We start from the raw sequence: 18,622 nt of genomic DNA, 5'->3' as shown, positions 1-18,622 counted from the left end.
CATGGACTGTAGACCACCAGGCTCCTCTGTCCATGGAATGAATTCTCCAGACAAGAATACTGGAGTGGGTTGCCATTTCCTTCTCCATACATTAGCCTACAATTGGACAAAATCATCTAATACAAAGCTGATTTTATAATAAAGTGTTGACTATCTCATGTAATTTACTGAATACTGTACTGAAAGTGAATATCAGAACGGCTGTCAGCAAATTGGTTTTTCACCCTCACGATCATGTGGCTGGCTGGGAGCTTCAGCTCGCTGCCCTGCCCAGCCTCGTGAGAGAGAATCCTACTGTGTATGTCTAGCCTGGGAAAAGAGCAAAATGCAAAATTTAAAGTCCACTTTCTTCTGAATACATATCTCTTTTGCACTATCATAAAGTCAAAAGATTCTAAGTCAAATCATCATAAGTTGCGGACTGTCTGTATTTTATTATAGCAGCCTGAACAGACTATAGCAGTGCTGCTGCTGCTGCTGCTAAGTCACTTCAGTTGTGTCTGACTCTGTGCGACCCCATAGACAGCAGCCCACCAGGCTCCCCTGTCCCTCGGATTCTCCAGGCAAGAACACTGGAGTGCCTTCTCCAATGCAGGAAAATGAAAAGTGAAAGTGAAGTCGCTCAGTCGTATCTGACTCTTATCAACTCCATCAACTGCAGCCTACCAGGTTCCTCCGTCCATGGAATTTTCCAGGCAAGAGTATTGGAGTGGGGTGCCATTGCCTTCTCTGGACTATAGCACTGGGCACATGTTAAAATGCTCTAGAAGGAAATGTCTTCATGAATTAGAGGAGACAGAAGTGATATGCAAAATGAGAGATTGATGGCATTGCTTTTGCCCAGATAAAATGAAGCTGAGGTGTGGGAAAGGAGGCTGCGGTAAGCACCCTAAGGCCATCTGGTGCTGAGTGCAGGGCTGAACACTCCAGCTTTGGATTTAGAGAAGCGAGATGTAGGTAGTCATTAGGAAATTAGAGGAAAAGATGATGATACTAGAGAGGAGATGGAAGAGCTGGCAGAGTCAGAGTAGATATTTTTACAATGCAGATTGTGGTAGCCTGCCTCTAAGATGCCCTGCAAGCTGAAGTCCATGGGGTCACACAGAGTTGGACATGACTTAGTGACTGAACAACGACAGGGACCCTGGTAGCTCAGTCGGTAAATAATCTGTCTGCAATGCAGGAGTGTGCTGTGCTTAGTCGTTCTTTGTGACCCCATGGGCTGTACCCCACCAGGCTCCTCTACCCATGGAGATTCTCCAGGCAAAAATATTGGAGTGGGCTGCCATTTCCTCCTCCAGGGGATCTTCCCAACCCAGGGACTGACCCAGGTCTCCCACATTGCAGGTGGATTCTTTACCATCTGAGCCACCAGGGAAGACTGAGGTTCAATCCCTGGGTCAGGAAGATCCCGTGGAGAAGGAAATGGCAACCCACTCCAGTATTCTTGCCTGGAAAATCCCATGAATAGAGGAGCCTGGCAGGCTACAGTCTATGGGGTCTCAAGAGTCAGACAACTTAGCAACTAAACCACCACCACCACCAAGATGCCCTCATGAGCACCACCTCCTGGCAGTTATACCCTTGTATGTCCCCTCCCACAATCAGTTAGTGTTGGGCTGTGTAACCAAAGGCATATGGCAGAAATTATAATATTTTACTTTTGATAATAGATTATACAAAACTTCAGTTCCATCTTGGGTTCTCCTGGGCTCTCTCAGGTCACTTACACCAAGGGAAGCCAGGTAGCAAACTGCCTTATGGAGAAGCCCATGTAGAAAGGAAGTGAGGCCTCCTGCCAAGAGCTATGTGAGTAAGCTTGCACTTCTAGCCTGCCTTTAAAGACTAGCTGACAGCTTGTTTGCAACCTCATGAGAGAATCAACCAGCATTCTGGACCCTCAGAAGGTGTGTGAGATAATAGACATTTATTGTTCTAAGCTACTAAGTTTTGGTACTTTTAAATAAACTTGTAGATAAATAATTATTTATTGTTTTAAGATCCTAAGTCATCCTAACCACCTAGATAGCGGTGGTTAACTAACACATAGCATTAGAAAAAGTGAAAGCAAATATATAAAAACATAGTACACATACACTAAACTCAAGGGATTGCTTTTCCATCTAGGGCAGAGCATAGAATGAACAGAAGGCTGACAGAGCCAGTATTTTTGTGATTTCAGTTGTGTCCTGGGTAAGACTCAACTTATGCAAAGTACATAATAATTAATCCTCTCTACCATGAAAGCGATTGGAAAATACACCTATATACCAAGCCAAGTATATAGCAAGTTAAGTGTATTTCCTATAAAGTTGTTTAAAGACTTCATTTTTATGCTCATACAGCATACCTCCTGTGTAGCATTTCACACACTCTCGGTCCCAGCCACTGTACAGGAACCAGAACAGCCAAATGCAGCCCTGACCTGAGCCCTTTATCCCTTGCTCCCTTCCCTGGAGCTTCCCTGATGCCAAGATAGGCAATGTCCCCAGAACCCACGCAGCTCTCAGGCATACACAAGCCAGAAGTGTGGGTCAGCTAATGTCCATGGAGCTCCCCTTGACAAACAAGGGCATGAGAATAGATGTTAAATGCTTCTCCCTTCACCTCCTGGTAGAAATCTCTGAGATGCCACTCATAAGCTTCCTTAGTCAGGTACTAAGGAAGCCATACTCAGTGGAGACCAGCTCCATACTGTGTCCTCATGGTAGCTTTCCCTTCTCTTTCCCTTCCTTCCTGGTTCACTCCCAAGGGCTCTCACTCCTGCCCCTTTGGTTACATTCTTAAATTGGTGACACACACAGTAAAGAATCCACCTGCAATGCAGGAGATCTAGGCTTGATCCCTGGGTCAGGAAGATCCCCTGAAGGAGGGCATGGCTACCCACTCCAGTATTCTTGCCTGGAGAATTCCATGGACAGGGGAGCCTTGCAGGCTACAGTCCATGGGGTCACACAGAGTTGGACAGGACTGAGCGACCAACACTTTCACTCTTGCCTTTTGTTTCAGCCTCTGCTCTGGGGAAACTCTGGCTGAGACAATGTTCCTCAATGTCCAAAGTACAAGGTACCTTGTGGTAAAGGCTCCATAAACTTCAGCATTAGGAGTTGTCTCCATGGAAAAACTGTTTCATTTTGTCTTTTCTTTATGGTTAGTGCATTTGTTTCCTTCCTGGTTTTTTGTCTTTCATTTTCTGTTTTCATTTTAACATTACTTTTGCATGTATGGCAAATCCAACTTTCAGGAAGCTAGTAGGATATAAATAACAGACATGTGATTTGTGTCACTTCCTTTAATAGGAAGAATTGAGATCAAAGGAACAGAAGGCCCTGGCTCAGAGAACGAAGAAGCCAGGTAAGCTGTCATTTTGAAGCACCTCTTAGAGGAAAGATTTATAGAGACAGTACTCAAGATGAGCAATAAATTCAAAGGGAAAAGACCTCTAACTCGACTGTCCTGCCCCATTTCTTAGATTCTCAGCACTTATCCAGAACCTGGCACACAAGAAATGTTTGTGTTGAATGAAGTGATGGTCCTAGGGATTTCTCTAGCTGATTTAGTTTCCTTTGACTGACTGCAGAACTACAAGAGTACATTCAGGTTCTTCCTGAGAGTCTATACTACAGAAACTCCATCAAACCACCCTCAGAGATGGCCTCAGCCACACAGCCTTGCGACAAGGACATTAACAAAACAAGAAACACAGAGAGTATTCCTCTGGGCACTAGAAGGTGGCTTAAAAACAACACTGTTCAGGAGGCAGTTTACCAGATGAGACGTCAGAGTATCCAGCAGCTCACCAAGATTGAACTTAACATTCTTGCAAAATGACATTAAATGGCAATCCAGCTGCCTCCAATTACATATCTTCCGAATCTTAAAGTCAGCCAGCGGATACATTTTCCTTACTTCTCACCACTACAAATGACGGTCACAGTACATGAGAAATTCCAGTGCTTTAAAAACCTCCTATTGTTCCCTTCATACTGAAAGTCTTACTATTAACTGGGAGTTCATTAAAATTTATTACGAGCATTCCAACAAGGCCTCACAGAAGCTTGGTTACCAAACTTCCATGGTACAGAAAGGAAGAGATACAGATGGCATCAACACCCTGCCTCTAGCTGGTCAATGCAGTCTAAATGGTGACCACCTGGTACAATTATTTTCTTTGAAGTAAACACATTTTCTCCAGGCCTCGTAATCAAATACTACTTCAGAGCAGGTAGTAACATTACTTCCTTTGTGACAGACAATGACAACCTGATTAGGAAAATAAACACAGCTCCAGTCAAATGTGTTCATCACCAGAGGCGGCACATCCTGATTCTAAATCTCAGTGTTAGCCTATAGTTTCTAGTATTCTCAGCAAATTTCTCTAAAATTTAACATTTTGATTGCCCACTGCAAAATTTGGATCAATGTATTCTCAGAGTGCATATGAGGCCTTTTATTAAAGATAAGATGAAGTTGGAAAATGTGATTTTTAAAATATAATAACTTCCCATCATATTGTTTTTATAAAAGTTAGTCTGAATTATCACTTTTTTAGTGGGTAGGGGTGAGACCTCATAAGAAAACAGGTGATGCTGATAAGTATATTAATATAAGCTAATTAAGTTATGACCAACCTAGACAGCATATTAAAAAGCAGAGACATTACTTTGTCAACAAAGTTCTATCTAGTCAAAGCTATGGTTTTTCCTGTAGTCATATATGGATATGAGAATTGGACTATAAAGAAAGCAGAGCGCCAAAGAATTGATGCTGTTGAACTGTGGTGTTGGAGAAGACTCTTGAGAGTCCCTTGGACTGCAAGGAGATCCAACCAATCCATCCTAACAGAAATCAGTCCTGAATATTCATTGGAAGGACTGATGCTGAAGCTGAAACTCCAATACTTTGGCCACCTTATGCGAAGAACTGACTCATTTGAAAAGATCCTGATGCTGGGAATGATTGAAGGCAGGAGGAGAAGGGGATGACAGAGGATGAGTTGGTTGGATGGCATCACCAACTCAATGGACATGAGTTTGAGCAAGCTCTGGGAGCTGGTGATAGACAGGGAAGCCTGGCACGCTGTAGTCCATGGTGTAGCAAAGAGTTGGACACAACTGAACGACTGAACTGAATTAATATAAACTAAAATTAGTTGGAGAGTGACACAGAATGTAGGTGATGTTACAGCAAAGGTTAAGAACAGGTCTGTATAGATGGCCAACAGGCACATGAAAAGATGCTCAACCCCACTAATAATCAGAGAAATACAAATCAAAACTACAGTGAGGTACTATCTCATACCAGTCAGAATAATAAATGCTGGAGAGGATGTGAAGAAAATGGAACCCTCCTACACTATTGGCAGGGATGTAAACTGGTACAGCCACTATTGAGACCAGTATGGAGGTTCCTTAAAGACTTAAAATAGAGTTACCATATGATCCAGCAATCCCACTGCTGGACATATATCTGGAGAAAACTCCAATTTGAAAAGAAACATGTACCCCAATGATCATAGCAGCAATCTTTACAATAGCCAAGTCACAGAAGCAACTTCAGTGTCTATCAACAGATGAATCGATAAAGATGTGGTATACATATACAATGGAATATTATTCAGCTATAAAAGTATGAAATAATGCCATTTGCAGCAACATAGATGGACCTAGAGATTATCCTACTAACCGAAGTAAGCCAGACAAAGGCAAATATCATGTGATACTGCTTATCTATGAGTTCTAAAGAAAAAGTATAAACTCATTTGCAAAACAGAAAGAGACTCACAAATGTAGAAAACAAATTTATGGTTACCAAAGGGGAAAGGGGAGGGAAGGATAAATTAGGAGTTTGATATTAACATATATATACTACTATACATAAAAATAAAAGCCCTACTGTATAGAATGGGGTACTATATGCAATATCTTATAATAAACTACAATGGAAAGGATTATCAATATTATAAACTATAAAAAAACTACTTTGCTGTACACCAGAAACACAACATTGTAAATCAACTGTATGTCAATTTAAAAACATTTATTTTCAAAAGAATAGATCTGTAAAGGTGCTGATACATAACCACAGTTACTGAGCAAAGGGAAAAAAAGCATCACTCACAATAAACCTGCCTTTAAAACACGCAACTGACGTTATAGTTCAGCACAAACAGTTCAAGAGATTTATAGGTTCTCTTACCATTTTCTGATTTATTTAAAAACTCTCTCAATCCCAAGCCCAATTCCTTCCTCCTCTACCCATTCACTATCCCCTGAGCACACACTGTAGCATCAAGTGCATCGTACTATAGTTATCTGTTCCTACCACTGTGTCTCTGGCCTCCCGCCACCACACAAATGCGCACACAAATGTGCACGCATGCACACACACCTGGAGTGAAGGGCCATGTGGTCATCTGGGCATTCCCAGTGGCAGGCACGGTGCCTGGTTCCTGGGCACTTAGTCAGTGTTAACAGAGTAAAGAAATAAATGAACCAGTCAATGTTAACTGAACTGGAGACAAAAATCACACATTGTTAAAGCTGGGAAAGCCATAAGGAAATATCCAATCCATTGTCCTTTTTTTTTTATGGTAAATGAAACCAAGCAGAGAGAGGTGCAATGTCTTGCCACAAAGATGGAAACCAATCCCCACGCTGTATCATGCATTTGGATCCTTTCCAACAGCCATGGCAGATAGTCCCCTAGTTTATAGACAGCAAAATCACTCTGTTTAGTTGCTACTCCTTCGCCCTTTATCTTTTGGCCTTTTAAATCCATGCTATAACGGGAAATAATAAGAATTATATGAAATTCAAATCATCTTGGTTAAAAAGACTGGTATTATTGGCTAGAAAAAGTTCAGTTTATAAATAGATTTTAACTAGCTATTTTCGTCCTCTGCTCCCACTGCTATATGACAATTGGCTGCCTTACGAAGTCTTCATCATGTTTTTGTTAGTCATACTACCATTCTCATCTTTTCAAATAAGAAAGAGACCTCCAAATTCAGGGATTCTACATGGTGACAAGAACTGAAACAGGAATAAAAGAGAGGGATCATGCTGAAAATGTTCAAAGGTTATGGGGACGCTAACTGTGGCATATCCATTCAATAGGATATTAAGCAGTCTTTATCAATTACTTTTATGAATAGCTTGTTAGAGCACTGAGAAATATGATTATATTTCATTGTTAACTGAATAAAAGGTATCAAATGGGGCACAAATTATTAAAATGCAGCAAGGAAAAATGACTAGAAATAAATATACTAAAAGATGATCTTTATGTTTCAGTGGTAGAATTAGAACTAATCTTTTCCTTTTCTATTTTTTCATAGTCTAAAAATGTTCTAAAACATATTTATATTACTCTCAAAATGGTAAAATTGAACATATATAACTTTTTATAGAAATTTAGAAGTGTGTATCAGAGGTTACACAACCAATATTAAATTTTCCTTATAACATTTTTCTTAAGTTTCCCTATTTTTCTCTTCCTTCCAAATCCTGACAAAGCCTCTGGTGAGAACATCTTCTGAGCTTGGAAATAAGGTTCTGGTTGAAGACATAAATTAAGGAAACCTAAAGCCACCTTTTCCCTTAGGACATGTTTGAGAAACATACTGAGAAATTCACTGTATTTATTAGAGTGAAGAACTTTCTGCAAAGTCCTTTTACTGCATTTTTTATGTTCTTGGAAAACTTGGAGGGCCCTAAATATTTCACAATCTCTTTCCTGCGTCTGGTTTCTCAATGTGTGATCAATTTTTTTCTCCATGAGGGTAACTCGCTTTCCTTTTGAGATCACTGATTACTCTGACACTAATGGCTTAATTAAATCAGAGATATAACTTTTAGGTACCATCTATATTAAGAAGAAGAAAATAAGCTTGATAGGAGGGAGCCCTCCAGCTACTTCCTAAATTTCTTACAGCACATTCGCCGCCCTTTTCAAAAGCTATTTCTTCAAAAAGTACATTACAGTACTTGGTGTGTCTTCAGGGCAGGTAGCTTTGCTGGAGCACAGCTCAGGAACTCCTACTGGAGGACTGCATCAGGCAATCACCAAGCAAAGGCTGACAACTTCATGCTGTTCCTCCTTCCTTACTTCCTCTGGGAAAGTTGTACGTGACAGCCTGACACTTGTCAATGAATCAGCCCCAGCCTGAACTGATGCCCAGAAGAACACAATCAACGGCTGACTGAGTTCTTTCCCTACCTCATCTGCACTGTCTGGCCCACTTTTGACCTGTTTAGTGCTCTTTCTACGTGGTAGACAGATGTGCTCCTTGGAAAGCTGTCTAGGTTTCTAGTGGACTGTGAGAACAAATAAAACCTTCGCCAGTCTTAGATTTAACTCTGAGAAAGAGATCAAAGCATCAACTTAGGCAAATGTTTTCAGACCAAAAACTACTGGACAGTCCACCCACTTACAGGCAGACTCAGCTCTTCCCAAAGGGAAAAGGAAATGCTTTCTACTTCTGTTTCCCATGCCCTGGGGTTCTTGAGTGTGCAAAGAGTATCATTCTCAAATAAATGGACCTATTCTTCTCACAATTCCCTCAAACACAAGGCATTACAAGTCACACTACTTTATCCTTAACAAAGGAATGTGTAGATTATCAATTCATGCCCAAACTTTACAAAAAAATTATTAAAAATTTGAGGTTAGAGAGACATGACCTGGATAATCAGGGTGGTGTGATCACTCACCTAGAGCCAGACAGCTTGGAGTGTGAAGTCAAGTGGGCCTTAGGAAGCATCACTATGAACAAAGTGGAGGTGACAGAACTCCAACTGAGCTATTTCAAATCCTAAAAGATGATGCTGTAGAAGTGCTGCACTCAATATGCCAGCAAATTTGGAAAACGCAGCAGTGGCGACAGGACTGGAAAGGTCAGTTTTCATTCTAGTCCCAAAGAATTTTCAGACTACCACACAATTGTACTCATCTCACTTGCTGGCAAGGTCATGCTCAAAATTCTCCAAAATAAGCTTCAACAGTATGTGAACTGAGAACTTCCAGATGTACAAGCTGGATTTAGAAAAGGCAGAGGAACCAGAGATCAAATTGACAACACCTGCTGGATCACAGAAAAAGCAAGGGGATTCTAGAAAAACATCTACTTCTGCTTCACTGACTACACTAAAGCTTTTGATTGTATGGATCACAACAAACTGTGGAAAATTCTCAAAGAGATGGGAATACCAGAACCACCTTAAGTGCCTCCTGAGAAATTTGGATGCAGATCAAGAAGCAACAGTTAGAACCAGACATGGAACGATGGACTGGTTCAAAATTGGGAAAGCAGTTTCTCAAGGCTGTATATTGTCACTCTGCTTATCTAACTTACACACAGAGTACATGCAAAATGCCGGGCTGAATGAAGCACAAGCTGGAATCAAGGCTGCTGGGAGAATTTATCAATAACCTCAGATATGCAGAGGACCCCACCCTAATGGCAGAAAGTAAAGAGGAACAAAAGAGCCTCTTGATGAAGGTGAAAGAGGAGCGTGAAAAAGCTGGCTTTAAACTCAACATTCACAAAACGAAGATCATGGCATCTGGTCCCATCACTTCATGGCAAATAGACGGGGAAAAAATGGAAACAGTGACAGACTTTTCTTGGGCTCCAAAATCGCTGCAGATGGTGACTGCAGCCATGAAATTAAAAGATGCTTGCTCCTTGGAAGAAAAGCTATGACAAACCTAGACAGCATATTAGAAAGCAGAGACATTACTTTACTGACAAAGGCTTCTAATCAAAGCTATGATTTTTCTAATCAAAGCTATGATTTTTCCAGTAGTCGTGTACAGATGTGAGAGTTCATTTCTTAATGTGTGAGACCATTAAGAAAGTTGAGCACCAAAGAATTGATGCTTTTGAACTGTGGTGTTGGAGAAGACTCTTGAGAGTCCCTTGGAGATCAAACCAGTCAATCCTAAAGGAAATCAACCCTGAATATTCATTGGAAGGACTGATGCTAAAGCTGAAGCTCGAATACTTTGGCCACCTGATGTGAAGAGCTAACTCATTAGAAAAGATCCTGATGTTAGGAAAGATTGAAGGCAGGAGGAGAAGGGGGAGACAGAGGATGAAATGGTTGGATGGCTTCATTGATTCATTGGACATGAGATTGAGCAAACTCCGGGAGATAATGAAGGACAGAGAAGCCTGGCATGCCACAGTCCATGGGTCACGAAGAGTCGGACATGATTGAACGACTAAACAACAAAGAGAGACATGAATAACATATAAGCATAAAAGTAAATAATGAGAGAAAAAACTTCCCTCTCGGGCTATTTCAACCCTTCAACTTTTGCTCATTCTGCTGCTGCTGCTACTAAGCCGCTTCAGTCATGTCCGACTCTGTGCGACCCTATAGACGGCAGCCCACCAAGCTCCCCCGTCCCTAGGATTCTCCAGGCAAGAACACTGGAGTGGGTCGCCATTTCCTTCTCCAATGCAGGAAAGTGAAAAGTGAAAGTGAAGTCGCTCAATAGTATCCGACTCTTAGCGACTCCATGGACTGCAGCCTACCAGGCTCCTCTGCCCATGGGGTTTTCCAGGCAAGAGTACTGGAGTGGGTTGCCATTTGCCCATTCTGTGAGTGCTAAATCGCTTTAGTTGTGTCTGACTCTCTGCAACCCTATGGATTGTATCCCACCAGGCTTCTCTGTCCATGGGATTCTCCAGGCAAGAATACTGGAGTGGGTTGCCACGCCCTCCTCCAGGGGATCTTCCTGACCCAGGGATCGAACCCACATCTCTTATGTCTCCTGCGTTGGCAGGTAGGTTCTTTGCCACTATTGCCCACTATGATAAACACTAAATACTTATGTTAATGATGCTTTCTGAGACAGTGTGGAATGCTATTTTGATCCCTTCAAATCATGCAGCTCTTTTCCTTGGAAATTTCTCTCTGCTAAATCCAATCTATTGAAATGTGTATGAACTTGTACCTCCATTCAAATAAAAACATTAATGGATCAAAAGCACACCATATCTTCTCAAGCTAGATTTTGCTTAGTATTAACAAGTATCAATAAAAAAAATCTAAGCAGTCTTATCAAAAAGTCTACAAACAATAAATGCTGAAGAAGGTGCAGAGAAAAGGGAACCCTCTTACACTGTTGGTGGGAATGCAAACTAGTACAGTCACAATGGAGAACAGTGTGGCGATTCCTTAAAAAACTGGAAATAGAACTGCCATGCAACCCAGCAATCCCACCGCTGGGCATACACAGCAAGGAAATCAGAATTGAAAGAGACATGTGTACCCCAATGTTCATCTCAGGACTGTTTACAATAGCCAGGACATGGAAGCAACCTAGATGTCCATCAGCAGACGAATGGATAAGAAAGCTGTGGTACATATACACAATGGAATATTACTCAGCTATTGAAAATAATGCATTTTAATCAGTTCTAATGAGGTGGGTGAAACTGGAGCCTATTAAACACAGTGAAGTAAGTCAGAAAGAAAAACACCAATATACTATATTAACGCATATATATGGAATTTAGAAAGATGGTAACAATGACCCTATATATGAGACAGTAAAAGAGACACAGATGTAAAGAACAGACTTTTGGACTCTGTGGGAGAAGGCGAGGGTGGGATGATTTGAGAGAATAGCATTGAAACATGTATATTATCATATGTGAAACAGATCACCAGTCCAGGTTCAATGCATGAGACAGAGTGCTCAGGGCTGGTGCACTGGGATGACCCTGAGGGGTGGGATGGGGAGGGAGGTGGGAGGGGGGTTCAGGATAGGGAACACATGTACACCTGTGGCTGATTCATGTCAATGTATGGCAAAACCAATACAATATTGTAAAGTAATTAGCCTCCAATTAAAATAAATTAATTAATTTTTTAAAAAATCTAAGCAGTCTTAACAAGAATCCATGAATGATGGCTCAGAACCTTTCCTCCCAAAATCTGGTTTTGCCTCACTCATACAGTCTCACTCCCTATCTTACCAACAAAAGCATGCCTGAGCAAATTCATGTGCATGTACCAAAAAAGATAAGTGACAGTTGTTTTCTAGCCAGTTTTTAAACAAATTACATGGGATATCTGTGAAGAGAGGAGAAAGGCAAGTGAGCAAGCAGAAGATTCATGAAGCAGCTATGTGCAACCTTCCAGAAACTATGGCTACCTGAGTTTTCCATGTCAAGACACCAGAATCATAGTTTTAGAAACGGAAGACATCTATGAGATCCTGTTCACACCTTCCATTTCTAGGGAAATAGGCTTTAGGGAGGTTTGGTGACTTAATCAAGGTCACATACCTGGTTGGCAGCAGAGCTAGGAACAGAATCTGGGTCTTCTGGCTCCAAGAACTCTTTCAATTATACCACAAAAATCTTTATTCCTATAACAGTCTGACTTAAAAATAAACCAACCGGATGAAAATCTAAAGTAGTTTCTATTCATACAATTCCTGTTTTTATATGCAGAATATAATTAACATTATTGAACCTTTTCCCTGTGAATGAAGGTCCCTGTTACGCAGATCAATGACGTCAGCTCTACAATGCAGGGTCTGTGAACGCTGATGTGAACAAGAGTGCAGTACCATATGATGACGACTCTTTATGCATTTACCCTTTGCCCTTATTCCTTGCTGCTCCGAGCCTCTGCTCTAAGCATCATCTCCTTCCCTACCTTCTAATTCTAAATTCATGTTTTTGAAAGTCTGTTCCCTAGAGTAATATGCAATGTAGACAAATGTTTATATTCATTGCAGCATTATTCATAATAGCAAAACCAAAAAAACCCATAATCATCCAACATAAGAAATGCTTAGTGAGTAGCAATTTCAAAGAATAGAACATTATGCAGCCATTAAAATTACCTTCACATGAAGAGGTTTTAATAACATGAACAGCCACTTTCACTGTTCCTTTTCTCCACATCCCCTCAGCTTAACTTTAACAGATTATGGATATTATAGAGTGTACATATTCCACATGGTTAGGAATTTTTCACTAGAAGCCATAAATCTATGTTTTAACATAAAAATAAAACATAAATCTATGTTTTAGCTAGATTTCATTATGCAAGATCTCTGTTTTCTACATCTCAGATTCCTCTCTGCCCTTTCTATGCTTGTCCCTCTTTCTTACAACTGTCAAGCATATTGCTATGCATTCCACAAATGCCAACTGAGTGAATGACAACCTGCATGAATATGGTGACAGCCCAGCTTGATTAGTAGTTAGGAGGCTGGAATTCCAGCTCTATAACTTACTGTGTTACTTTAGACAAGTCTCAGTTTTCTCATTATAGAATGGTAATGGGCAATCCTAAAATTTATATGGAAGCATAAGACCCAGAATCACCAAAGCAATCTTTAAGGGTTGGGTCGGGGTGGGGGAAGCAGGAGGCATAACGCTCCCAGACTTCAGACAATACTACAAAGCTACAGTAATCAAAACTGCGTGATACTGGCACCAAAACAGACATATGGATCAATGTAACAGAAGAAAAAGCCCAAATATCAACCCACACACTTAGGGACAATTAATCTTTGACAAATGAGGCAGGAATATACAATGCAGAAAGGACAGTCTCTTCAAGTGGTGTTGGGAGGGCGGGACAGTCACATGTAAATCAATGCAATGAGGTTAGAACACATCCTTTCACCATACACAAAAATAAATTTTAAATGGCTTAATGAAATATAAGACCTGACAGCATAAAACTCTTTGAGGAGAACACAGGCAAAACATTCTCTGACATAAATTGTACCAATGTTTTCTTAGGCCAGTGCTCCAAGGCAATAGAAATAAAAGCAAAACTAAACAAATGGAACCTAATCAAGCTTATAAACTTTTGCACAGTAAAGGAAACTATAAACAAAACAAAAAGACAACCTATGGACTGGGAGAAAATATTTGCAAATGATGTGACCAGTAAGGGCTTAATTTCTAAAATAGATAAACCGTTCACATAATTCAATAACAAAAAAACCTAAGCAACTTAATTGAAAACTGAGCAGAAGACCTAAACAGACATTTCTCCAAAGAAGACATAAAGATAGTCAATAGACAGTTGAAAAGATGCTAAGGCTGGAGAGGATGTGGCAAAAAGGGAATCCTTTTATACTGTTGTTGGGAATGTAAATTGGCACAGCCACTGTGGAAAAGTGTGGAGGTTTGTCAAAAAGAAAAAAAAAAGAACGGAGATGCCATATGATCCAGCAATCCCACTCCTGGGCATATACCTACCCAAACAAAACTATAACTTGAAAATACATATGCAGCTCAATATTCATAGCAACACCATTTACAATGGCCAAGACATGGAAACAACCTAAATGTCCACTGTCAGATGAATGGATAAAGATGTGGTATACATACACACATACACACACACACACACACACAATGGAATGTTACTCAGCCTTAAAAAAACAAAACAGTGCCATTTTAGCAACATTAATGGACCTAGAGATTATCATACTAAATGAAGTAAGTCAGAAAAAGACAAATAGCATACGATATCACATATATGTGGAATCTAAAATATGACACAAATGAACCTATTTATGAAACAGAAACAGACTCACAGACTTGGAGAACAGACTTGTGCTTGCCAAGGGGGAGGGAGAAGGGGTTGAATGAACTGAGAGTTTGGAAATAGTTGATGCAAACTAGTATATATAGAGATAGATAAACAGGTCCTACTATGTAGCACAGGGTACTATAATCAATTTCCTGTGATAAACCATAATGGAAATGAATATGAAAAAGAATATATATATATACACATATAACACAATCACTTTGCTGTACAGCAGAAATTAATACAATATTTAAACCATCTATACTGCAAATAAAATTTAAAAAATGGTTACAGGGACAGGAAGCAGATGGACTATTTGAGTTCTATAATCGCTGAGAATCTTGAAACTTTAAAAATTATTCTTACAGGGCTGGTTACATAGCCTTATGTTACTCCAATAGGGTGAGAGAGGAGATGACTGACCATTCCAAAGAGAAGAACATTAAAAACAAGACAAATACAGAGGCTAAATAACTCAAAGCCCAACAGGCAGAAGAAAGTCACCGTGTCTTTCACACAATCAATAAAGCAAAGAAGAATCATAGAGAGAGTAGTGATGTCCTGGGCAAGCCTAGATGTGTGGATCTACCCTGTGAATATAAACAGGTTAGAAGTGTGAATGAAAATGTGGACAGCTTAATCACCACAAAAGGTGTATCGGTGGTTAGGCATGTGCAGAAAAATTTTTTTTAAGGTTTGCTCTTCTGTTTGCTATTTAAGCTTGAAATCAAATGTTAAGAATGTCAGCACTGACACTGTTTAGATCATGTGAAAGAAAGTAAGATGATAATAACAATTCCTTTGTAGAAATAAAAACAGAAGATGCTGGTATTAAAAAGGGCATTAATACTACTAGTGTTTGACCAGAGAAGGCAATGGCACCCCACTCCAGTACTCTTGCCTGGAAAATCCCATGGATGGAGAAGCCTGGTAGGCTGCAGTCCATGGGGTCGCTAGGAGTCGGACACGACTGAGCGACTTCACTTTCACTTTTCACCTTCATGCATTGGAGAAGGAAATGGCAACCCACTCCAGTGTTCTTGCCTGGAGAATCCCAGGGACCGGGGAGCCTGGTGGGCGGCCATCTATGGGGTCGCACAGAGTCGGACACGACTGAAGTGACTTAGCAGCAGCAGCAGTGTTTGACCATTAGAGACCTATTTTCCCATACTTCTTAATCCATTTTGTGGGAGGGTGGGATACAGAGGTGGTATGATCATTTTAATCAAGATATTTCTCCTGAGTAAGTTTAGTTTTATTAAAGATTTTAGTAATTCCAAGTAATATGGCACTGGTTTCATTACAATTAGGTTTTAGCTGACAGACCACGTAATAGATAGAATGGTATCCACAAGGGAGGTCAATCCAGGCCTTCACTAGTAAGTTCCTTCATTAAACAGCTCTTTTGGATAATATGAATTTACAGAAGGCAGTAAACGAAAGTGTCCAGTGTGGTGTTAGGGGATAGGATTCATCTGAGGAGCTAAAGGAAAAAAAAGTCAAGTTCAACTTGAAACTTCAGGGGAAAAAATGATACCTCTTCAGAAAAGAAAATTTCTGAAATTAAAAAATAATACTTGAAGCAACTAAAGTACTTGGATTATTGGATGTAAAAGTTTTCAGCTCACATCTAAAATTGAAGTGACACTTTAAAAGATCAAATCAGTAGAAGCACATTGCTGATAAAAGGCCAGAAAAATTCCACCTAAAAAAGAGCAAAAAATTTTAACGGGATTTGATATTTCAGAGCCATTTTTAGAAATCTCTTGACTAAAGTCTTTGATACTAAAACTTCAGAAATGAAACTTACTGCCAATCCATGTTATATAACTATGAGTCCAGTCTATCCTTCTTCTATCAAAGAAAAGGACCTAAATGTAACCAAAATCTAAAAAAAAATTTCTTTAGGAAGAAAACATTGTATGTGTGCATGCATGTGTGTGTGTGTATGTATTAAAGACAAACATACCTGCTTCATCATAGGATACAGTCAATTTTTCTAGCATTTCTCGGTCAATTGATAGAATCTGCTGTTCAAGGATGGTCTGGTAAGACAATACACTATTTTCTTTGTCTTTCTCGTAGTCTTGAAGATGCTGCTTAAGGGCCTCTGGGAGTCGAGATTTTACATATTCAGCTGCTGTCTGCAGATAAAACAAATAGAGAGCCCCATTAGTATTTCTCATCTTAGGTTTTTCACTTCCCCTTAGGTGCTGTAGTGAGAACTCAAGAGTACTGTGGAACCAGCTCTTTACACTAACGCGTCCTTGTCACTGCTGTTGTCATTTTAAGACTCCACTGTCGGACACGACTGAGTGACTTCACTTTCACGCACTGGAGAAGGAAATGGCAACCCACTCCAGTGTTCTTGCCTGGAGAATCCCAGGGACGGCGGAGCCTGGTGGGCTGCCGTCTATGGGGTCGCACAGAGTCGGACACGACTGAAGTGACTTAGCAGCAGCAGTACCAAGTTAAGGTGCCAAATACACAAAATCACAGACTTTTAAGAGTTTTCCGTCAGGTTTAAAGGTATAAAAGATGCGGACTTGCATTTAAGGAGTGAGACCTCAGAGTTTCAACTATTCCACTGAACCTGGAAGGCCCAGTGATAGTAATTCTACTGGAGATAATCTGACTCACCCTTGTCTAGAATTCAGAAGCTAGTACTTCATCTGAGCAGGAAGCCCTACCATGCTGTGGCATCCACATCTCTGCTTTGCTTTCTTGTTCTCTGCTCATTAATGCTTAGGCAGGAACTCTTGTAAAGCAAATAAAAAGGAAAGCCCTCTGCTAGGGTTAATAATGGAATAATAGGATAAACAGAAAATGAAGAGATCTAAAACAATGATGCCTCCGTCTGAACAAAGAACTATTTACCACTAAAATATCTTGGCCTTTATATATAAAATATATTTTCTATTATATATAAATAATATATATATATTATTCTGAAATTTTTTTCCTGCTTCTGGACTATCTGCATAAAAAACTCTCAACTAGTGACACCCAAAATTGCACACAATGACTTTCAACCAAGTAAGTGAGCTTCCCTTAAAAGGTAGGAAGGAAGACATCTGAAAAAGACCTTCCCAAAGATTCTGATACATTCTTCTGCTGGACTGAGGCCATAGCACACTTTTCTCCCTTCCAGCTGAGAATCACAGTTAAAGTTAAGTAGAACTTCAAGGGAGAAATTAAGTAATAGAGCAGCATGTATGACTCAGAAGAACTGAGTCCTTAAATTCTTAAAACACATCTCTTGAGAATGCCAAGAGTTTTGGCATCTTCTTACAGTGCAGTCCTACATCATACGTAGAGGGTCTAAAGTTGATAAAATAAATGAAGGCATATATATATATATATAATTTACAATTATATTCACAATTACTAGAAAACTAAAATAACAGAAATTGTTAAACAGTATTGCCTCTGGGGTATGGGCCCAGAATAAGGTGAAGACACATTTACATTTTTTTTTTAATTCCCATAATTAAAAACATTACCTTTAAAATATAATTTTTGGGGGTAACTTTTGTAGTTTTCCTTCTAAAGGCCAGCACAATTTAGGATAAAAAAAAAACTTGCCAGAAGAACAACTGACTCTCAGGAAAAACCCACTGGGAAGCGGTAGGAAAAGCTTTATTTCAGTCTTCAGAGCAGCCAAATATAGCACACAACACTTCATTTCCAGATTTATATTTAGATCCTCTAAGTTGGTTGCTGATGAAATTACAACTTTAAAATATCACCAAACACCACTCATTTTCTCTGCCAGCCAGCTAGCTAGTGCAGAACAAATACAATTATTCCATAAAATGTAAATGGACTCAGCACATTAGTATAACATATTTAATTCTAAAGTTTAATAACAATTTTCTCCTGACAATGGAAAATGAAGAAACACACTGCAGAATAACTATTTCAAAATTCACACTACCTTGCTATTCGGTGTAACACGTGTCTTTGATTTTTTCCCCTTGGAAATATCTATGAGGTACAGGAAATAATTCCATAATGCACACTGAAAAAGTATTGGTGTA

The 18,622-nt window shown here is 39.8% G+C and overlaps 1 protein-coding gene across 2 annotated transcripts in view; it reads right to left on the bottom strand.

Moving 5' to 3' along the window:
* PPM1L (protein phosphatase, Mg2+/Mn2+ dependent 1L) overlaps positions 1–18,622 on the bottom strand; it is a 324,870-nt gene that overhangs the window by 82,029 nt on the left and 224,219 nt on the right. For both annotated transcript variants that reach the window (XM_040247974.1, XM_040247977.1), the window contains exon 2: positions 16,552–16,726. In XM_040247974.1, coding sequence (XP_040103908.1) covers positions 16,552–16,726 — 175 coding nt within the window. The remainder of the gene's footprint in view (positions 1–16,551; positions 16,727–18,622) is intronic.

Source organism: Oryx dammah, unplaced genomic scaffold, assembly GCF_014754425.2.
Source record: "Oryx dammah isolate SB20612 unplaced genomic scaffold, SCBI_Odam_1.1 HiC_scaffold_2, whole genome shotgun sequence".
In the NCBI taxonomy this organism is placed as follows: Eukaryota; Metazoa; Chordata; class Mammalia; order Artiodactyla; family Bovidae; genus Oryx; species Oryx dammah.
Note: the sequence above shows the minus strand (reverse complement) of the source record. Positions and strands in the feature narration are given on the sequence as shown.